Here is a 16,247-nt window from a genome sequence, read left to right on the forward strand (position 1 = left end):
ATAACACAGCTAATATACTTCGTGCCTGGCACAGAGGAAGACGTCAGTAAATGTCAGGGGAATGTGTAGGTCAGGATGGAGAGAGGGCAGGAGAGTGGAGAAGGGAACCCTAAGATGAATGACAGCCAGGGTTGGAAGTCACTCTCCCTTCCAGGCAGGGTGCCAGGCTGAAGCTCCAATTCAAGCCCCTATAGAGAACAGGGGAAGAACAGCCATGCAACCCATTCTAGGGAACCACAGAGAACAAAGGGCCCCCATCTGCACCCCGGAAGTCAGCCTAATCTCCAGGATGAATATGTTTTCATTCCCCAGAAGTTCCTGCTCAAGTGTGCCAAGACGTTTTTCCTTTATGATCCAGGCAAACAAGGCAGGTTTACTTTGGGTGACCTTCTCACCACCACCCAAGGCCTGCCAGTCTCGAGTAAACACCCGCTTTCCACCCTCCAGATTGCTCCTGGTAGGAGTCTAGAAAGAAGCCAGAGTACCTAGCAGTCTGAGGGCCAGGCTTGGCTTAGCCATCTGGGTTCCCAGATCCCCATTTAGAAGACCCTAGAAAGACCCTCAGAGACATTAGAGCTTTGCCCCCCATTTCTGCATGTAGAACCTGAAGCTCAGTGAAGGATAGTGACACTCTAGAGTACCTGTATGACAACACACATGTGCACACACACACACACACACACACACACACACACACACACACATTCAGCCTGGCAAGAGTCTCACTCTGCACCTGACTTTCAGTGTCCGGGACAGTTAGGAGGCTTATCTTTGCCCTTTCCTCCTGTGCATCACTGTCACCAACTGTGTGGAGATGTCATTATGCAGGAGGCTTTTGCTTCACAGTCAGCACTGCTCTGTTGCAGGGCAGCAGCCAGGCCCTCTATGGGAGGAGCTGAGCTGAGCTCAGTGGTAAAGGGCTCACCTAGCACTCACAGGCTCTGGGGTCCACCCAGGATAACAGAGATGTGCTTCTGACCACCCCCTCACTGGACTGCCATGGGGGAGGAAGGGGCTGCCCTCAGAACGGTCATAATCGACTAGAACCTCAGCATCAGTGTAATGAGCAAAAGAGGTTTGCGTCCATCGTGGGGTTCCATGTTCACCATTGCCCGCCCCATCCCATCAACCCTTTCTTTCTCTGCTGCATCCTGTTCTCCCAGTACCTGGAGATTTTCCTTCCAATGCCCTAAATTCATGATGAGGCTCCCAGTCTACACTGCTCAGAGAGATCATCCTTACCCACACGGTCATGGTGAACCCTTACTTCTTCACAGTTCTTTGCAATGTCTCTTAAGACTGCATCCCATGGGTCTCAAGTACCTAGACTAGGGGCTATTAGTAAACCCTTGATGACACTCATAGGACGTGTGTGAATGGCCAGGCACCCTTATCTGTGCTGGACTCTGCCATTCCTTTTATTCCAGGAAGCTATGCTTATCCTTCTAGGCTCTGCTTACCCTTCTCTTCTTACTCCCCCTTCCCACTTTGCATCCAGACCTTGCTTCTCAGACCCCACTGGAGCTGCTGGAACCAGAAAGCCTCCCCAGGATTATTTTCAATGGTTTCCTGGGGTGTTCACCTGGATAAGAATAAGGAGAGACAGGGCACTTTAATCCTACTTATCTAAAACTATATAATCTTCCCCAATCACTTAAATGGTACCTATGTCTCTAATTACAGAGCAGGCTGGGGGGAACACCGGCACAACTTCCAGCCAACCTCAAGCAGAGGGACACTTCTGCCCCTCCTGGGAGCCCATAGGGATTCTGGCTCAAGATCCAGGACTTCAGACACCTGCTGCCACAGACCCACGCATGAGAGACAGTTGTCTACCCAGACAGGGACGACTTCCCTTCTCCTGAAAAGGGTCAGTTACTCCTGTTGTAGTAATATTCAATTGACCCAAGACCCCACTAACTATCCACCACTCTGGGTAGGACTGATTTCTTTTGGGCTCAATCTAACTTTTCAGAGTGGCTTTGGAAATGAGCAGGTCCCTGGAGCGTGGGCTCTGAGGCCAGTTTCTCAGGAACAAACTCTGTAGGAAGCCTTGAAGCCAACAGTCACTCAATAGGCCTGGTTATAACTTCACTCTCCAGAGCTATGTGTGTCATCTTGGTCATAAGATGGGAGTCTAGAAAAGTCACTTGCCTGTATACCAGTTCTTGGCTAGCAAACAGATTTGGTCTCAGCTGGTGATTTTCAGCAATAATATCTCTCTCTGCTTCTTAAAGGCCTTTTAGGTCCGGAGCTAAACACTCAAACAAGGAGGACACACATAATCCCTGCCCATGACTCTGGGCAGGAAACAGTGGTCCCAGCCCTCAAGGGAGTGCCTTTCTGAGCCACTTTCCTTATTCAGGTGCTGAGAGATTGTTTATCAGCCCTTTTAAGAGATTAAGTTGTCGAAGCAACAGGCTACTCAAGTAATGAGTCCAAGGGGCCCAAGTGTCAGGTGACTGGACAGGCACATTGACTCACCAAACTCCCACATCCTCCAACACCCTGCTCTGAAGAAATATAGAGGCTTAATGATAGCTGAGAGACCCCCACTTATCCCTTGCTGTTCAGGCTGCCCCTCTGCCTGCAGGACAGCTGAGTTTCCTGTTTGTTCTGAGGGGTTTTGGAGTCCAGCAAGGTTGGGAGCGCCCATGTCCTGAGTATGCATAAGGGTGGTTACTGCTCCCATGTGGGACTTCAAGGAAGGCTTCCTGGGGAAGGAAACATGGAAGCTGAGGGCTTGGTGATAAAGAAAAAAAGAAGCTGCAAGGTGGGAATTGAGGTGTGGTTCAATTGCAGAGAGGCAGAAGGCCCCAAATGTAATCTCCAGCACTACATAAAACTGGGTGTGTTATTGGGCACTGGTGGCATAGGCCTTTAATCTTAGCATTTGGAAGGCAGAGGCAGAGGGGTCTCTGAGTCTGAGGTCAGCCTGGTCTACAGAGTGAGTTCCAGGACAGCCAAAGCTACACAGAGAAACCCTGTCCCAAAAACAAAAAGAAAAAAGCTGTGTGTGGTAATTCACACCTATATCCCAGCTGGGGCTACAGGAGATCCAGCCCCACAAAAAGAAAGGGGTGTGTGTGTGTGTGTGTGTGTGTGTGTGTGTGTGTGTGTGTGTGTAATCCCCAATGTGGAAAGACATTTTGTGAGTCCTGGGAATGGAACTTAGTCCTCTGGAAGAGCAGTAAGCTCTCTTTCCCGTCCTGAGTCATCTCTCCAGCCTCAGGGGGAATTTGACAAGTTTCCTGCCTTTGATTTGGTTCAGGGTATAGTACCAAGCTGGAAAAGGCTCAGCATGGTGATATACATGCAGAGGCAAGAAGGTCTCTGCAAGCTCGAGACCAATCTGGCCTACAGAAAATGTTCCAGGTCAGCCAGGGCTACAGGGAGAGAGTCTAGTTCAAAAAGAGAAGAAGAAAAACTGAGGAGAGGAGAAGGAGAAGAAAGAAGGAGGAGGAGAGGAAAAAGAAGAGGAAAAGAACAACAACTTAGCTTCCTAGTCAGTCTTCAGTTTATGGAATCGTGGCTGTTTGTGAAGCCTTCACAAGCCACCCAGGCTTCACGAAGCTTACAATTTCCAAGATAGTTTTGCCTCTATCCTCTTATTTGAGTGTTCAGAAAGCTGAGCCTGTCAAGGAAGTCTAACTAAAACGTGTCTCTTTAAAAGAGGGGAGACTACGCCACAGCCACGCCCCCTACTCATTAATATTGAGTTATCGTGAATATTGATGTGGGGGCGTGGCGCCTCGGCCAGCTGGGCTAACCAGTCCCGGGTTCCAGGTTTCAGACCCAGGAAAGTGACAGAAGCTGTGCCTAGGAAGAGACCCAGAGAGATAGCTGCTACCCGGCGGCCACCCAGTCTCGGGGGAGCATTGAGCTCCCCCACCCCCGGTTCCCACCCGGCCCGGGGGTTCCTCCAGCATCGGCCCCACCCCCGGGGTCCCCATGGAAGCCAGCTGCGCCCCGGGAGGAGCTGGAGGAGGAGTCGGCTGAATGCCCACGGTGCGTTCGACGCCTCTGCCCTAAGGCCCCCCAGCGCCCCCGACCCGCGCCACCCCCGCCGCTCCTCCCCCGGGGCTCGCCGGGACCTGCCCCCCGGGCCGCCTGCCCGGCCCAGCCGCAGCTTGGTGCGGGGATCGCCGCTGCCCTGGAGTGAGGGAAGCGCAACCCGAAGGGGGTCTTCTGGAACCCTGCGCGATGGATGCGGTGTTGGAACCCTTCCCGGCCGACAGGCTGTTCCCGGGATCCAGCTTCCTGGACTTGGGAGACCTGAACGAGTCGGATTTTCTCAACAATGCGGTAAGAACGAAAGGGTCTCGGTTCCCCTTTGCCCACAACTCTCACCCCTCTCTGTGGCGCGCCAGTAACCCCGCAAAATCCCTAAGAGCCAAGGAGGGGGCTCGGCTCAGGGTCTCCTGGACCGACACGTGCTTAGGGCTTTAGGATGGGGCGACTAGGTCCCTGACCTCCTCTTTAAGACCAGGACCCTAGAGCCTAGGCTCGCAGCTAGCGCCCCACGCCACCCACTTCTGAGAACTCATTAAAGAACACATTAGCCTCTGGCTTCTATGGTAAAGGGACTTGGAAGCGTCGGGACCACCAGAACCTCGGACGTGAACTCAAGACACACTAATCCCTACCCCCACCTCCACCCCCACCACGGGCGCCACACTCTGCCATAGTCTTCCATCCGCCCTCCACCCATCCCAGAGTTCTGGGACCAGATTGGGCACAGAGTGGAGGAGCTCTGTCCTGCGCCCTCTTTAGGGCCTCGGTGGCTCTGAGGCTGTGTCTCCGCTTGGGGGCGCACAATGGAGCTTTCCCAGACCAGAGGCCCAAAGCTTCTTGGGGGTCTGAGCCAGACCCAGATACGGAGCCAGACCCAGAAACTGAGGAACACTGCTCTGACCTCCTGGTGAAGTCAGGCTCAGGACCTCCCGGGAAGAGAACTGAAGGTGGTGGGTCAGGGCAGCACCGGATGACGTTTCAGGAGACTTTTTTTTTTTTCCTATCAGTGTATCTCTTGGCCACTGTGCTTCCTGTCCCTTAGTTCCCTTTGGTTCTGCTGAATTTGTCTCTCCCTGTGGCTTCATGACTGCCGCGGGCTATGAAGTTGCTCTCCTCTCGCCTTTCCTCTTGTCTTCTAAAGAAACAGATTCTTCTTTTCCTCCTCTCGTTCACTAGATCTCAGCCCCCAGGACGCTGTGGGAGAAGGGTATGTCTTGGGGGAAGGCAGAGAGTGGATCCCATCCTGAAGAAATGTGGGCTGTTTGAAAAATCATATGTGAACCCACCACCACCACCATGAAATGAACCACAGTTGTACGCCCTGCCACCCACACTCACCAGAAGGCCAAGCACACGGGGTTCCCACCTGTTCACTCGCCTCCTGCATTAACAGAAACTTCAGTAGGCAAAGGACAAGTCCTTGAAGGACTTAGGTGTCCTGCACTTGCCCTAGAGTGTCCCAAGCAGCTTGATTGATGTCACCATCAGCCAGGAAGTCATAAGGTATCAGGTCTTCCAGGCCTTGCTGTCTGAGGAAGGCTGTTCAAATCTCAGTCTCCTACATCAGATTAAGGGAACTAGGAGAGACGTTTTTGTTTTAGGAGCAATAGGTAACCTCATCTTACCCTTTTCTCCAGTGAGCCTGGGCTACACCTCAATCTTTCTTCCCCACATGGGCCTCTATTTCTCGATCTATAATGAGGAAAGCTGAACCAATGCTTTTGCTAAGGGTGACACTAGATGTTTAAACAATAGTTTTGGGGGGTCAGAGGGAAAGAGGTTTGTTGGGGGCCAGGTTCCTTGAGGTCCAAGGGGACTGTGCAGCCTCCTGCAAACTTGACACTGCTGGGGCAGTCTGAGCTGGGCTTTCTTCTCAATGAACTGCACAGCCTGCCCTGCTCACAGCTGCTCCTCTGGGCCCTGCTCAATGCAGGGAAGAAGCCCTGATAGGCAATGGGACTCCGCAGGGCAAGCCCAGCTGGGGCCCTCCTGCCCTTATCTGGCCCAAGGTCAGACAGGTGTGGAGAAGGGGTTTCCAGAGCCCCTCTCCTGGCTAGGAATTGGGAATCCTGGAGCTGGCTATACTCTGCCGCAGCTAGTGGGATGGTTCAGTCTAATGACTTATTTTCTTCAGGGCCTTGATTTTCTTGTCAGAAATGGGAGACCATCTCTCTTGGTAGCATTGTTCTGAGGATTTGGTGAGATTACCGCAAAAGTGAATGCAGCTTAAGTCCTGGCAAGTAAGAGACCACAGTTGGCTTCTTCCAGGCACTGGATGGGGGAGGCAGTGAGAAGTCCTCAGCAGGGAGCTGTGTGTGACCTTCAGCAAGTTCTAGTCCTGGGGGGGGGGTTCTTCTATTTCCATGCCTAGGTTCCTTACCATAGCAACAAACACCCCAACTCCCTCTTCACTCTGCATAAGGGAGAGACGGTCCTGGGGCTGAGGATGGAAAGGATGTATCTATCTCAAGATGGAAAGTTGTGTCTTCACTGTCCTAAAAATCCCATTGTGGGCCATTAATACTGCATGGGGACCCCATGTACCTCTGTTGCACTAAAGCAAAAAGATCAAGCTAGCTTCTCCTGACTGTAGCTGAGAAAACCTTGCTCCCTCTGCTAGAGACAGGGACAGAATAGTCTAGCAGGTGTGCCTATAGGTGGCTGGGTGTTGCCTTGCCTCTAAGGAGGCCCTCCTCCTGCTATTGTGGTGTTGCCTATGCCACTCTAGAGGCACCCTTGAGAACACAAAGATGCGGGCCTTCTCCTCCTCCATCCTCTGTCTTCCTACAGTCCTTGAGCTCTCTTGCATTGCACACTATGGCCCTTCGGCCCTGTGCGTGCAAGACAGAGTCTGGGCACAGATAAATGGGATGGACATGCAAGAGGAGAGAGGGTCTGTGTGTGTCCTATCTCTTTCCTCTGGCCAGGAGAAAGGGATCTCTCTGCTTTCTCTCCAGGGAACTGACTCAAGATTCCAGAGAAACCCCAGCTGGGAGGTGTGGGGAGGAGGAAGAGGGGGAACAGAGGGAGGGGGGTTCTGTTGTCTCAGAGGGGAGCAGCAGGAAGTTGCAAGGATATTTGCTCAACACACCCATGTACCTCTCAGCAGCTGGGGAGGCCAGGTGTGGGGATGAGGGGACCCCAGGACAGCCCAGAGGAAGGGCTTAGGAGGTAGGTAAGGCTGATCACTGTTCCCCAGATCCCCATGCTGACTTCTGTGAGAATGCTAAAACGAAAAGCCAAGAGGCCCCCACTCCAGCCTGTGGAGGATTTGGGGAGATTAGAGAAGTATGTGTGTTTGGATGTGCCTATGTGGGTGGGCTTTTTGCAGCCCTCTACACTCTCTCTCTCTCTCTCTCTCTCTCTCTCTCTCTCTCGTGTGTGTGTGTGTGTGTGTGTGTGTGTGTGTGTGTGTGTGTGTATCGAATTTGTAGTTCAGGGTTTGCTTATTTTTGCTTTCTTCCCCCCCCACCCCCACTTTTGAGGAAACACGCTCCTCAGAGCTGGGACTTCATCTGTCTCCTTGATTCCAGTGCCCAACAGCTCCGTACAGGGTGTGGTTCAACCACTGACAGATGCATGTATGAATGAGTGAGTGAGTGAATGAATGAATGAATGAATGAGGTCTAGGTCAGGCTCCAGTGTTTTTAAGTGTGTGTGTGTGTGAGTGTGTGTGTGTGTGTGTGTGTGTGTAGTGGGTATGCAGATGCGTATTTGGTGTGTGGAGGTGAGAAGACAGTCCCCTCAGAAACAGCATCTTCCTTTTGAGACAGCATCTCTCACTGGCCTGGAGCTCACTAATTAGGCTAGTCTGGCTAGCCAGCCCCAGGGATCCTTCTGTCCCCACCTCCTGCACTGTGATTAAAACTATGCACCGCTGAACCTACCTTTTCACATGGGTTCTGGGAATCGAACTCAGGTCCTCAGGCTTGTATGCCAAGGACTTTACTGACTTAGCCATCTCCACAGCTCCCTAGACTCTATGTTTCAGAGAGAAAAGTGGAGGGAGCTAAACTCACCTGCTCCCAGCCATCAGAGTCCTGCATCCAACACTGTTTCTGGGCTTTACAAAGAGCATCGCCATGGTTTCTAAAGAGCGATCATTATTTTGAACCATTGCCATACTCTGCCCAAGGTCCCTGGAGGTGCTAGTCCAGAACAGACTAGAGTTAGCTGACCCAAAGGGAATTTGAACCTCTGGCTCTTGAGCCAGAACTTGAGCCTGGGTTGCCCTGATTCTGTTTTTCAGATTGTTCTGGGTCTCTTAGACCTGCAAAAGCAGTACCACCCCAGGGCCTTTGCACATGCTCTTCCTACCATTTGAGATGCTTTGCTTCACAGCTCCCGGCCTCTACATCCTCCCACCCCAGCTCTCTACTCAGGTCAAATGCCTGGGGCCTCTGCTGTTCTCTGTCCTTCCTTTGGCTTCTTCACAGCCTGGATCCCAGTTTGCAGCTGTTTTATTGACTTTTTATACATTTCCTCCATGAAAGAGTTCCATAAAAGCAGAGACCATATTTTACACATTGCCATAAACCTAGCATAACACTGTGACGCAAAATAGGCACTGGCTACAGTAAAATTCTACAATAATGTTAAAGCCAACCTACCATTTTCAAATTAGGTAAAACATGGAGTTGTGTGTTTGTAGAGTTAAGGCTGCACATAAAGCTGAGAGCGCCCCACGGGAGATGGCTACCTGTTGCTGAGCCAGCCCCACAGACACAGAGATCTTTCCACTTTACTTGAGATGGAGCCTGAATATGAGGCAGGAGCACAGATTTCTTCAAACAACAGAGGACTTTGCTCTAGTCAAGAATTTACTGTATTTGTAAAGAAAATTCTTTTAAGGGAAAGGAAAACTGTTTTAAAAACCAGTGAGAACCAACCAGACCTTAGTATTCAAGAGGTATGCAGGAAATTCCAGAAGGGGCCCTGGAGCCTCAGGGTCCTGACCTGGCCAACCCTGAGTGTGGTGGGGATGCCCACAGAAGCCTTACCCATCCCTAAGCCTTCCTGTGTCTACCAGGCATTCTTTTTTATTATTCAATAATATACATGCCCATTCCTTCAATGGCTTGGTACTGAAGAGGCATGTTGGCAGATCCCAGGGCTGCCTGTGTGAAGGAGACCCACCCAGGTCTCCAGCTACCCATAGCTAAATGAGAAACTGGGAAACAGACAGCATGGATGCCATGCTCTGCATGGCTCCCTAGATTGACCTAACTGGACCAGTAAAGAAATGAAGAAATGATGATACATGGACACAGAAAAGCTGGGATTGGATGGGTTTGCTCTCTGATGGAGAAACTGCAGTACCCTGGAAGTTCAGCATGTTTATTATATACAGTTATCAGGGAAGCAGAGTTAATACTCACAGATAAGGAGCCAGGGTTGTTACACACAACTGAACAAGGAGGTAGAGTTATTATGTACAGCCAAATAAGGAGGTAGACTTAGCTAATCTTGTAGGAAGACAGTCTTCAGGCTGTAAACAGCCAGGTAGAGTAATCTACGCTGGACATTTTCTGCACACACTATCTACGCTGGACATTTTCTGCACACACTATCAATATTCATACTCCTGCCCAAGGAAGGCTTTGCCATCCCTCTGAAACTTACCTGGGGGAGACTTTGCCACTCCCATGGTGCTGAGGCATTTGAGTCCTTGCCAAGGCCATGTCAACAACATACATTTACCCAGGACTTCACTTGCTTCCTAAAAATGGACACTGGTTGATACCATGATGGAGCAAACATTTGTAGGGGCCTTAGAACAAGTTAGAGGTTTTGCAAGGTTTCCGCAATGTCTCCCACTCCTGATAGTGAAGGTGCTATTGAGAAGCATTTCAGCAGGCAGCACAACTGTCTTCTCTTTCCTGAGCATCCAGTCAGCATCCCCATCTTCTGAGATGAGGAAAAAGGGACTTAGAGAGCATGTGCAACTCTCCCAGGCAAGAGTGCTCCAGAGAATCTGAGGACAGAGAGAAATAGCTGGGCTAGTTCCTTTGCACACACACTTGTTCTGGTCCAGATTTTGTTGTGATTCCAAAAGGTCCTCCCTACATTCTCCCCAGCTGCCATCCTTAGGGCACCATGGATACCTAGAGTTTTAGAGACACAGCTGGATCCCCTGGACAGGCCTCTCATCCCCTCTTTTTATGTCCATGCTGAGTGCTATTCTCACAATCCCTTGGAAACTTGTACCTTTGTTCCCTAGAGGACCCACAGAGGACACCTCCTACCTTGTGTCCCCTCCTCCATTCATGTACCTCTTGCAATCCCTATATCCAGGGCCTCCTGGAGCATCTCTCTCAGGGACCTAGCTTGCCCTTGAACCTCTCTCAAGAAACCAGTTCCAGATGTTGGAGAACAGGCTGTTCTTCTGGAAGTCTCAGCACTCCAGGGGGCCCAGGATGGAGGAGGAAGATTGGGTGGAGTTGAGTCAAGACTATGAGATTGCTTTGGCTGGAAGTCTGTATAACCCCCTTGAACAGACCCAGGGAAGCCACAGTCAGTGGCAGGACCCTGAGCCAGGAGCAGGAAAAATGTGGAGGTGGGAACGTCTGGTTCAGAAGCTGGGAGGAGCAGAACATGGCCCAGAACCTTGACCTGCAAAGGAAGTGTGTCGGGAATAGTGGTTTCCCTGCAAAGTCAAGGTCCTCGATTCCCTAGAACTGGACATACCATATCATCAATGAGGTTAACTTGACTTTGAGTTGAGTGGATTTCCCTGTTGCCAGGCTCAGTCTGCTTCTCCCCCAGCTCTCCAGGGACAGAGCATTCAATGATGCTTCCTTGACCCTTGGCTGTTGGCCCAGAAACCATTTCATCTTTCAAAAAGAGGCTGACACATCTGAGCAGGGATGTGTGGTCCGACATAACAGCTGGACAGCAGCAGCCACTCCCTCCTTCCCCTTCCAAAAGAATAACAAAAATGAAAGCACAGAGACATGAGGCAGGCCCGTAAGGCCCTCCTGGAGAGCCGGGAGGTGGTTCTCAGTCAGCGGCTACAGGGCTCAAGTAGAAGAAAGCCATACTCAGCCTGCTCCTGTGCATTCTGCTCTGCCTGAACCATCCCTACCCTTCAATCACCTCATGTCTTCGTTTACTGTGTGATCTTAGGCAAAGACCTTTCCATTTCTGGTCCTTAACTTCCTCATTGCTAAACTAGACTAAGGGATTCTTGAAAGCAGAGGGTGACTTCATTAATTTTGACTATTCTGTAGTTGTAGCTATAATGCTTAGAAGATATTTATTTACACTATAGGCTGACAGATGGATGAGTGGGTGGTTGCATGGATGAATGGAGAGAAGGATGGATGGATGAATGAATGATGGATGGGTGAATGGATAAGGAGAAGATGGAAAGAAGAGAGTAAAAATGATTGAAAGGAAAAAAGGTAAGGGAATGGATGAGTGGGTGGTAAGAGGAAAAGTTAGTGCAAAGAGAGGTTGAGAGGGTAGCAGTGGAGGAGAAATAAGTAGTTAGATGGATAGTGAGAGAAAACACCATCAAACTTCCAGCTTTGATGGTCCTTCTTTTAAAATATTTTTATTCATCCATTTACACTTGCATGTATGCATTCAAGTATTGAACATTGTCTCACCTCAGCTTCTTTATCATGATGACCTTTGTTTTGTGTGTGTGTGTGTGTGTGTATGTGTGTGTGTGTGTATACACGTGTGCGTGTGTGTGTGCACTACATGTGTGCATCTATGTATGTTCACACTTGTGTGAACATACATATATGGATCAAATGTTGACATGGGGTGTCTTCCTCCACCTCCTTCCACTTTAGTTACTGAGGCAGGGTCTTCTACCAAACCCAGAGTTCACCAGTCCACCTAGACTAGCTAGAGAGTTTGTCTCCACCTCTGGAATGCTGGGATTATAGGCTAGCCACTGTGCCTGCCTCACTTTAATGTACTGTAGGAGATCTCAACTTCTGGTCTTCATTCTTGTACAGCAAGTATTTTATCTACTAAGCTATCTCCCAGGCCCCTGATGACTTTTCCTAATGTAAAATACTAGAATATAAGTAATACATGTTTGTGAACTCTATAGTATAATAGAAATAGACACCTGGGAATCTATCAGCCACCTTTAGAAACATTTGGTTTCCAAAACTGCATGAGTTTGGGTAAGAAGCAAGTGGAACTCTCAGATCTACTCACTTGGACAGGAGATCCAAACCCCAAAAGCTCTCAGACTGGGGGCTGGTGATAAAGCCCAATCTATGTAAACAGCAGGGCCAAAATCCGGTGGCAGAACGCTGGGCAGGCCCTGGGCAGCTGGGCTGTGCCTGCGGTGAGGGTGGGATGACCATCCATGGTCAGCTTCAGCAGTGCTTAGCTCTAGGAACAAGCTTGGCTGTCCTCAGCTGCCAGAGCACGTTCCTGACTCCTTCACACACAAGTGGGTTCTCAACTAGACTCTTTTCCTCTCTCTCTCTTCCTCTCAGTCCCTCCCTCTCTCCCTCCCCCTTTCTCTCTCCTCCTCTCCCTCTTTCCCTCTTCTCCCTCTCCCCCTCCCCCTTCCCCCCCATCTCTCTCTGGTATATGTGTGTGTGTGCCTTGTGAAGGTCTGCAAAGAGCTAGTGTCAGTTCCCTCTTTATATTGTGTAGAATCCAGGGATCCAACTTGAGTTGTTAGGTTTGGCATCAAGCACCCTTACCAGCTCAGCCCTCTTACTGGCCCTCAACTAAGAATTCTCGAAGAGGACATAGCACAGAGCCTGGTGCACAATACGCTCTCTGCGGAACACTGCTGCTGTCACTGATTGTTGTTATTGTCTGAAAAGAAAGATGTTAGCACTTGGCCACTACCCTGGGAGAGCAACCCACCTTCCCAGTTGTATGTGGAAACCTTTTTCATATATGAACTGAAGATTGGACGCAGGGCTCTGCTCATGCTAGACAAGTGTTCTGCTGTTCAGCTATATCCTTGGTCCTCTTTTTCCTTTTTAAAATTTTAAGAGCAGGTCTCTCTAAGTTGTTCAGGCTAGCCTTGAACTCACTCTATAATTCGTGTGGACCCTGAATGTGTGATCCTTCTGCCTCACAGGCCTGCACTACCAGACCTCCATAGAAGATCTTTTCTTTGGGTTAAGCCCAGCTCCCCACAGAACTCTGTGTTTCTATGTATCAGGATATACATAGCCAGGGAAGAAACAAAGCTGGGACCCTGGGTGGGGCCTCCATGTCTGGAGCAGAGACCCATATTTTGCACCCAGGTTTGGACAAGCTGTGCCAGGCATGGTGCAGGGGCAGCAGGATCCCTCCTTCCATTCCACCAGCAGCCAGTGATGTCACAGACCCTGAGAACACAGGCTCTGGAGTCAGGGCTGAGTTCAAATGTGACTTGAGCAGCATGAAGCTGGGGATTGCTTCTCTCTGTGTGTGCCTTGGTTTCCTGGTTTATAATAGAAGGCTCTAATAGTACCTACTTTGTTTCCTGAAGCTTAAATGAGACCCTGAAGGCAAAGAAGCAGAACAGAGTCTGGCACATACATGTTCGCCATTATTATTATTGTCAACTGTACCGTGAGGGTCCCATGCTCGGGGGTTCTGCTTAGAAGGAGACTTGGATCCCATTGTGCAAGAGTTCAAGACATGGCATTAATCAGTAGCCGGCAGCTTGCATGCTGGTAGCACAGAAGAAAGAATTCTTGGAGCTAAATGATCCAGACAGGTTTCCTGGAGGAAGCAGCATGTGTGTTGGGTCTTAGAGGATGGGAGGAGTGGGGATGAGAAGATACGAAGACATTCCAGGCATAAGCAAAGGAAGTGACGATCTTACTAGCTTAAACCTTTGATACGGTGCTGGGGAGCTGCCAGGGTTTTGTGTTTGTTTTTCTGTGTTTGTTTGTTTGTTTTTGTTTTTCCCCATTGTTGTTTTTGTTTTGTTTTTCAGCAGGATGCAGGGAGCCAGTGACATCAGCAGCTCTGACCTTTCTTAGTGTCAGGAGGTCTAGAGTCCATTAGAGCATCTTAGCTGTCAACCTGTGTGAATGGTCAGGGGTTTTCCTCCAGAGGAGACAGAGCAGTGGGCTTTCCCAAACAAAGCAGGCGGCAGCAGCGAGCTTGGTCCTTCACCTCTCCAGCAATCACAGTCCCACTCCCACCCCTGTGACCTGATGTGACTCTCCCCCTGGGGCAGGAGCACCAGTCCCTAGTTCCTTTGGCCCTTTCATCACAACACCAGGACCCAAGACAGCTCTGCTCTTGAAGGGAGACAAGCCATCTCTCTTTAGGGCTGGGGTCACTCCCAAGCCATGCCCTGTCTCTTGGCCCAACCCAAGACTCTAATGGCGTTCATCTATACTGTCCAATAACTCAGTGATTCCCCCTCCCCCCCCCCCAATGTTTGACAAAGCATGTCCCTGTGAAGCCCAGGGGACTTGAAGGATCTGAATCCCATTCTTGAGCCAAGCCCAGCCTGGCACACCACCCCATTGGCTCTCCCAGCCCTCAGCTGGGACAAGATGCCCAGAGATCTTCTCCAGAGAGGACGCCCAGCCCTACCCTCTCCCTTCACCCCTCTCTCTCCAGCACTGCAAATCAGTTCCACATTTGGGGTCTGGCATGCTGTATCCACTCAGAAGTTTCCCCTCCCAGACAGCCTGGGCTCCCATAAGGTCAACCCAACCCATGGGGGTCTGTGGAGAAAAGAACCCTTGCCTTTGACAACCCCCGAAGAAGACTAGGGGCTGAACTGTGGTGAGAGGATCAGAGGGATGCCAGGCTCTCCAGAAAAGGATGAGAAAGGGCAGGCGTGGGGCTGAGGCCTAGCCCCAGCAAGCAGATGCAGGATGAGGGGTGGGGGTGGTAAGAGAAGCTGAGAGGTAGTTCCCAGCTCAGCACATTCCTGAGACATCTGGCTGAGCTGGAAGAGCCCCAGCTGGCCTGAGAGCTGCTCCAGTTTCTTGACTCTGATGTCAGGCAGGACCCACACTCCCCACCCTTCACAGAGTCCTACTGGCCTGGAGTCCATGAGACTGAGTTCTGGGGCCCCTCTGATCCAAGACCCCAGCACTCAGAGAGCAAGGAAGTCCCCTGGTGCAATAGAGGGAAGAGTTGGCCTGACTAAGGTGCTAGGGGGCCACCGAGGGGGCTGAGGACCATCCGACTGATTCAAGAAAGTCCTTCCACTGGCAGTGGTGGCCCATGCCTTTAATCTCAGCACTCAGGAGGCAGAGGCAGGCAGATCTCTGTGAGTTCGAGGCCAGCCTGGTCTACAAAGTGAGTTCTAGGACAGCCAATGCTACACAGGGAAACGGTGTCTGGAAAAAAAGAAAGGAGAGGAGAGAGAGAGGGAGGGAGGAAGAAAAAGAAGGAGGGAGGAAGGGAGAGAGGGAGGAATGAAGGAAGGAAGCCCTTTCTTGATGTCAGTCTCTCCCTTCTCCTTGGGAGGAAGAGAGAGATGTCTAATGCTGCACTCGGTGGCTTGCCTTGAGCTGTGTGACCCTGAGCAAGTCCACTCCATCCCTGCCCCTCCATTTTATTCGCCTGCCATGGCTATGTTGAATGAGCATCTTTGGTATTCCCTGCACTGTTGAAAGCGCTTTACAGATGTTTTCTCCTTCACTTCTCCTAGCAACCTGGTGCTGTAGATAGAAGTACCCCTGCTTCAGGAGAAGTACCTGGCACAGGCTACACAGCACATAGCAGATAAGGCCTGTCTGCCTCCCTGTACATAACCCCTGAGCTGCATCACCCTGACAATAATAAGAGGTGGGCCTTATGATGCTTCAAATTATTTCTTTTGGCTAGAGCAATGCTCTTCAAGAAGGACAGGGGTAGGCATTAGTCACACACTGGGTGGGGAAAGAAGGCAGGGCAGCTGGCTTGGGTACCACTTAGTCCCCCCTTGAAGACCTAGAGAAGTCCAAAACCCCAACACTGAAGCCATAGCCTAATTCCCAGGAGAACCCAAGGGTCCCACACCTTCCCAGAAGGAAGGGAGGATATAAGGAGAGAAAATGCTACTTGTTCCAAAAATAAAACCTGAGGACAACTCAGACAGGCTGGGCCTTGGGGAAGCCAGAAGCTGAAGAATGAGTGTGCCGAGGAGGGGGAAGAGGCCAGGAGAATTGCAGCCACAGCCAAGTGCTAAGCTCCAGCCTAGAAGATCTTCCAGCTGGTCAAGGACCAAAAAGTGCAGATCCAGCTATCTGACCATCAGGGCCCATATATACTCATAGACCTGGCCTACACCCGAGGACTGCCTC

General features: G+C 50.7%; 1 protein-coding gene across 2 annotated transcripts in view; it reads left to right on the forward strand.

The window, feature by feature from the left end:
• Nucleotides 1–3,764: 3,764 nt before the first annotated feature.
• Nucleotides 3,765–16,247, forward strand: part of Creb3l1 (cAMP responsive element binding protein 3 like 1) — a 41,260-nt gene continuing 28,777 nt past the window's right edge. The window contains exon 1 of one of the 2 annotated variants that reach the window (XM_051184163.1): nt 3,765–4,305. In XM_051184163.1, coding sequence (XP_051040120.1) covers nt 4,204–4,305 — 102 coding nt within the window. In that variant the 5' untranslated portion in view covers nt 3,765–4,203. The remainder of the gene's footprint in view (nt 4,306–16,247) is intronic. The other variant, XM_051184164.1, reaches the window with a different exon arrangement.

This window comes from Phodopus roborovskii, unplaced genomic scaffold (genome assembly GCF_943737965.1).
Source record: "Phodopus roborovskii unplaced genomic scaffold, PHOROB, whole genome shotgun sequence".
Classification (NCBI taxonomy): domain Eukaryota; kingdom Metazoa; phylum Chordata; class Mammalia; order Rodentia; family Cricetidae; genus Phodopus; species Phodopus roborovskii.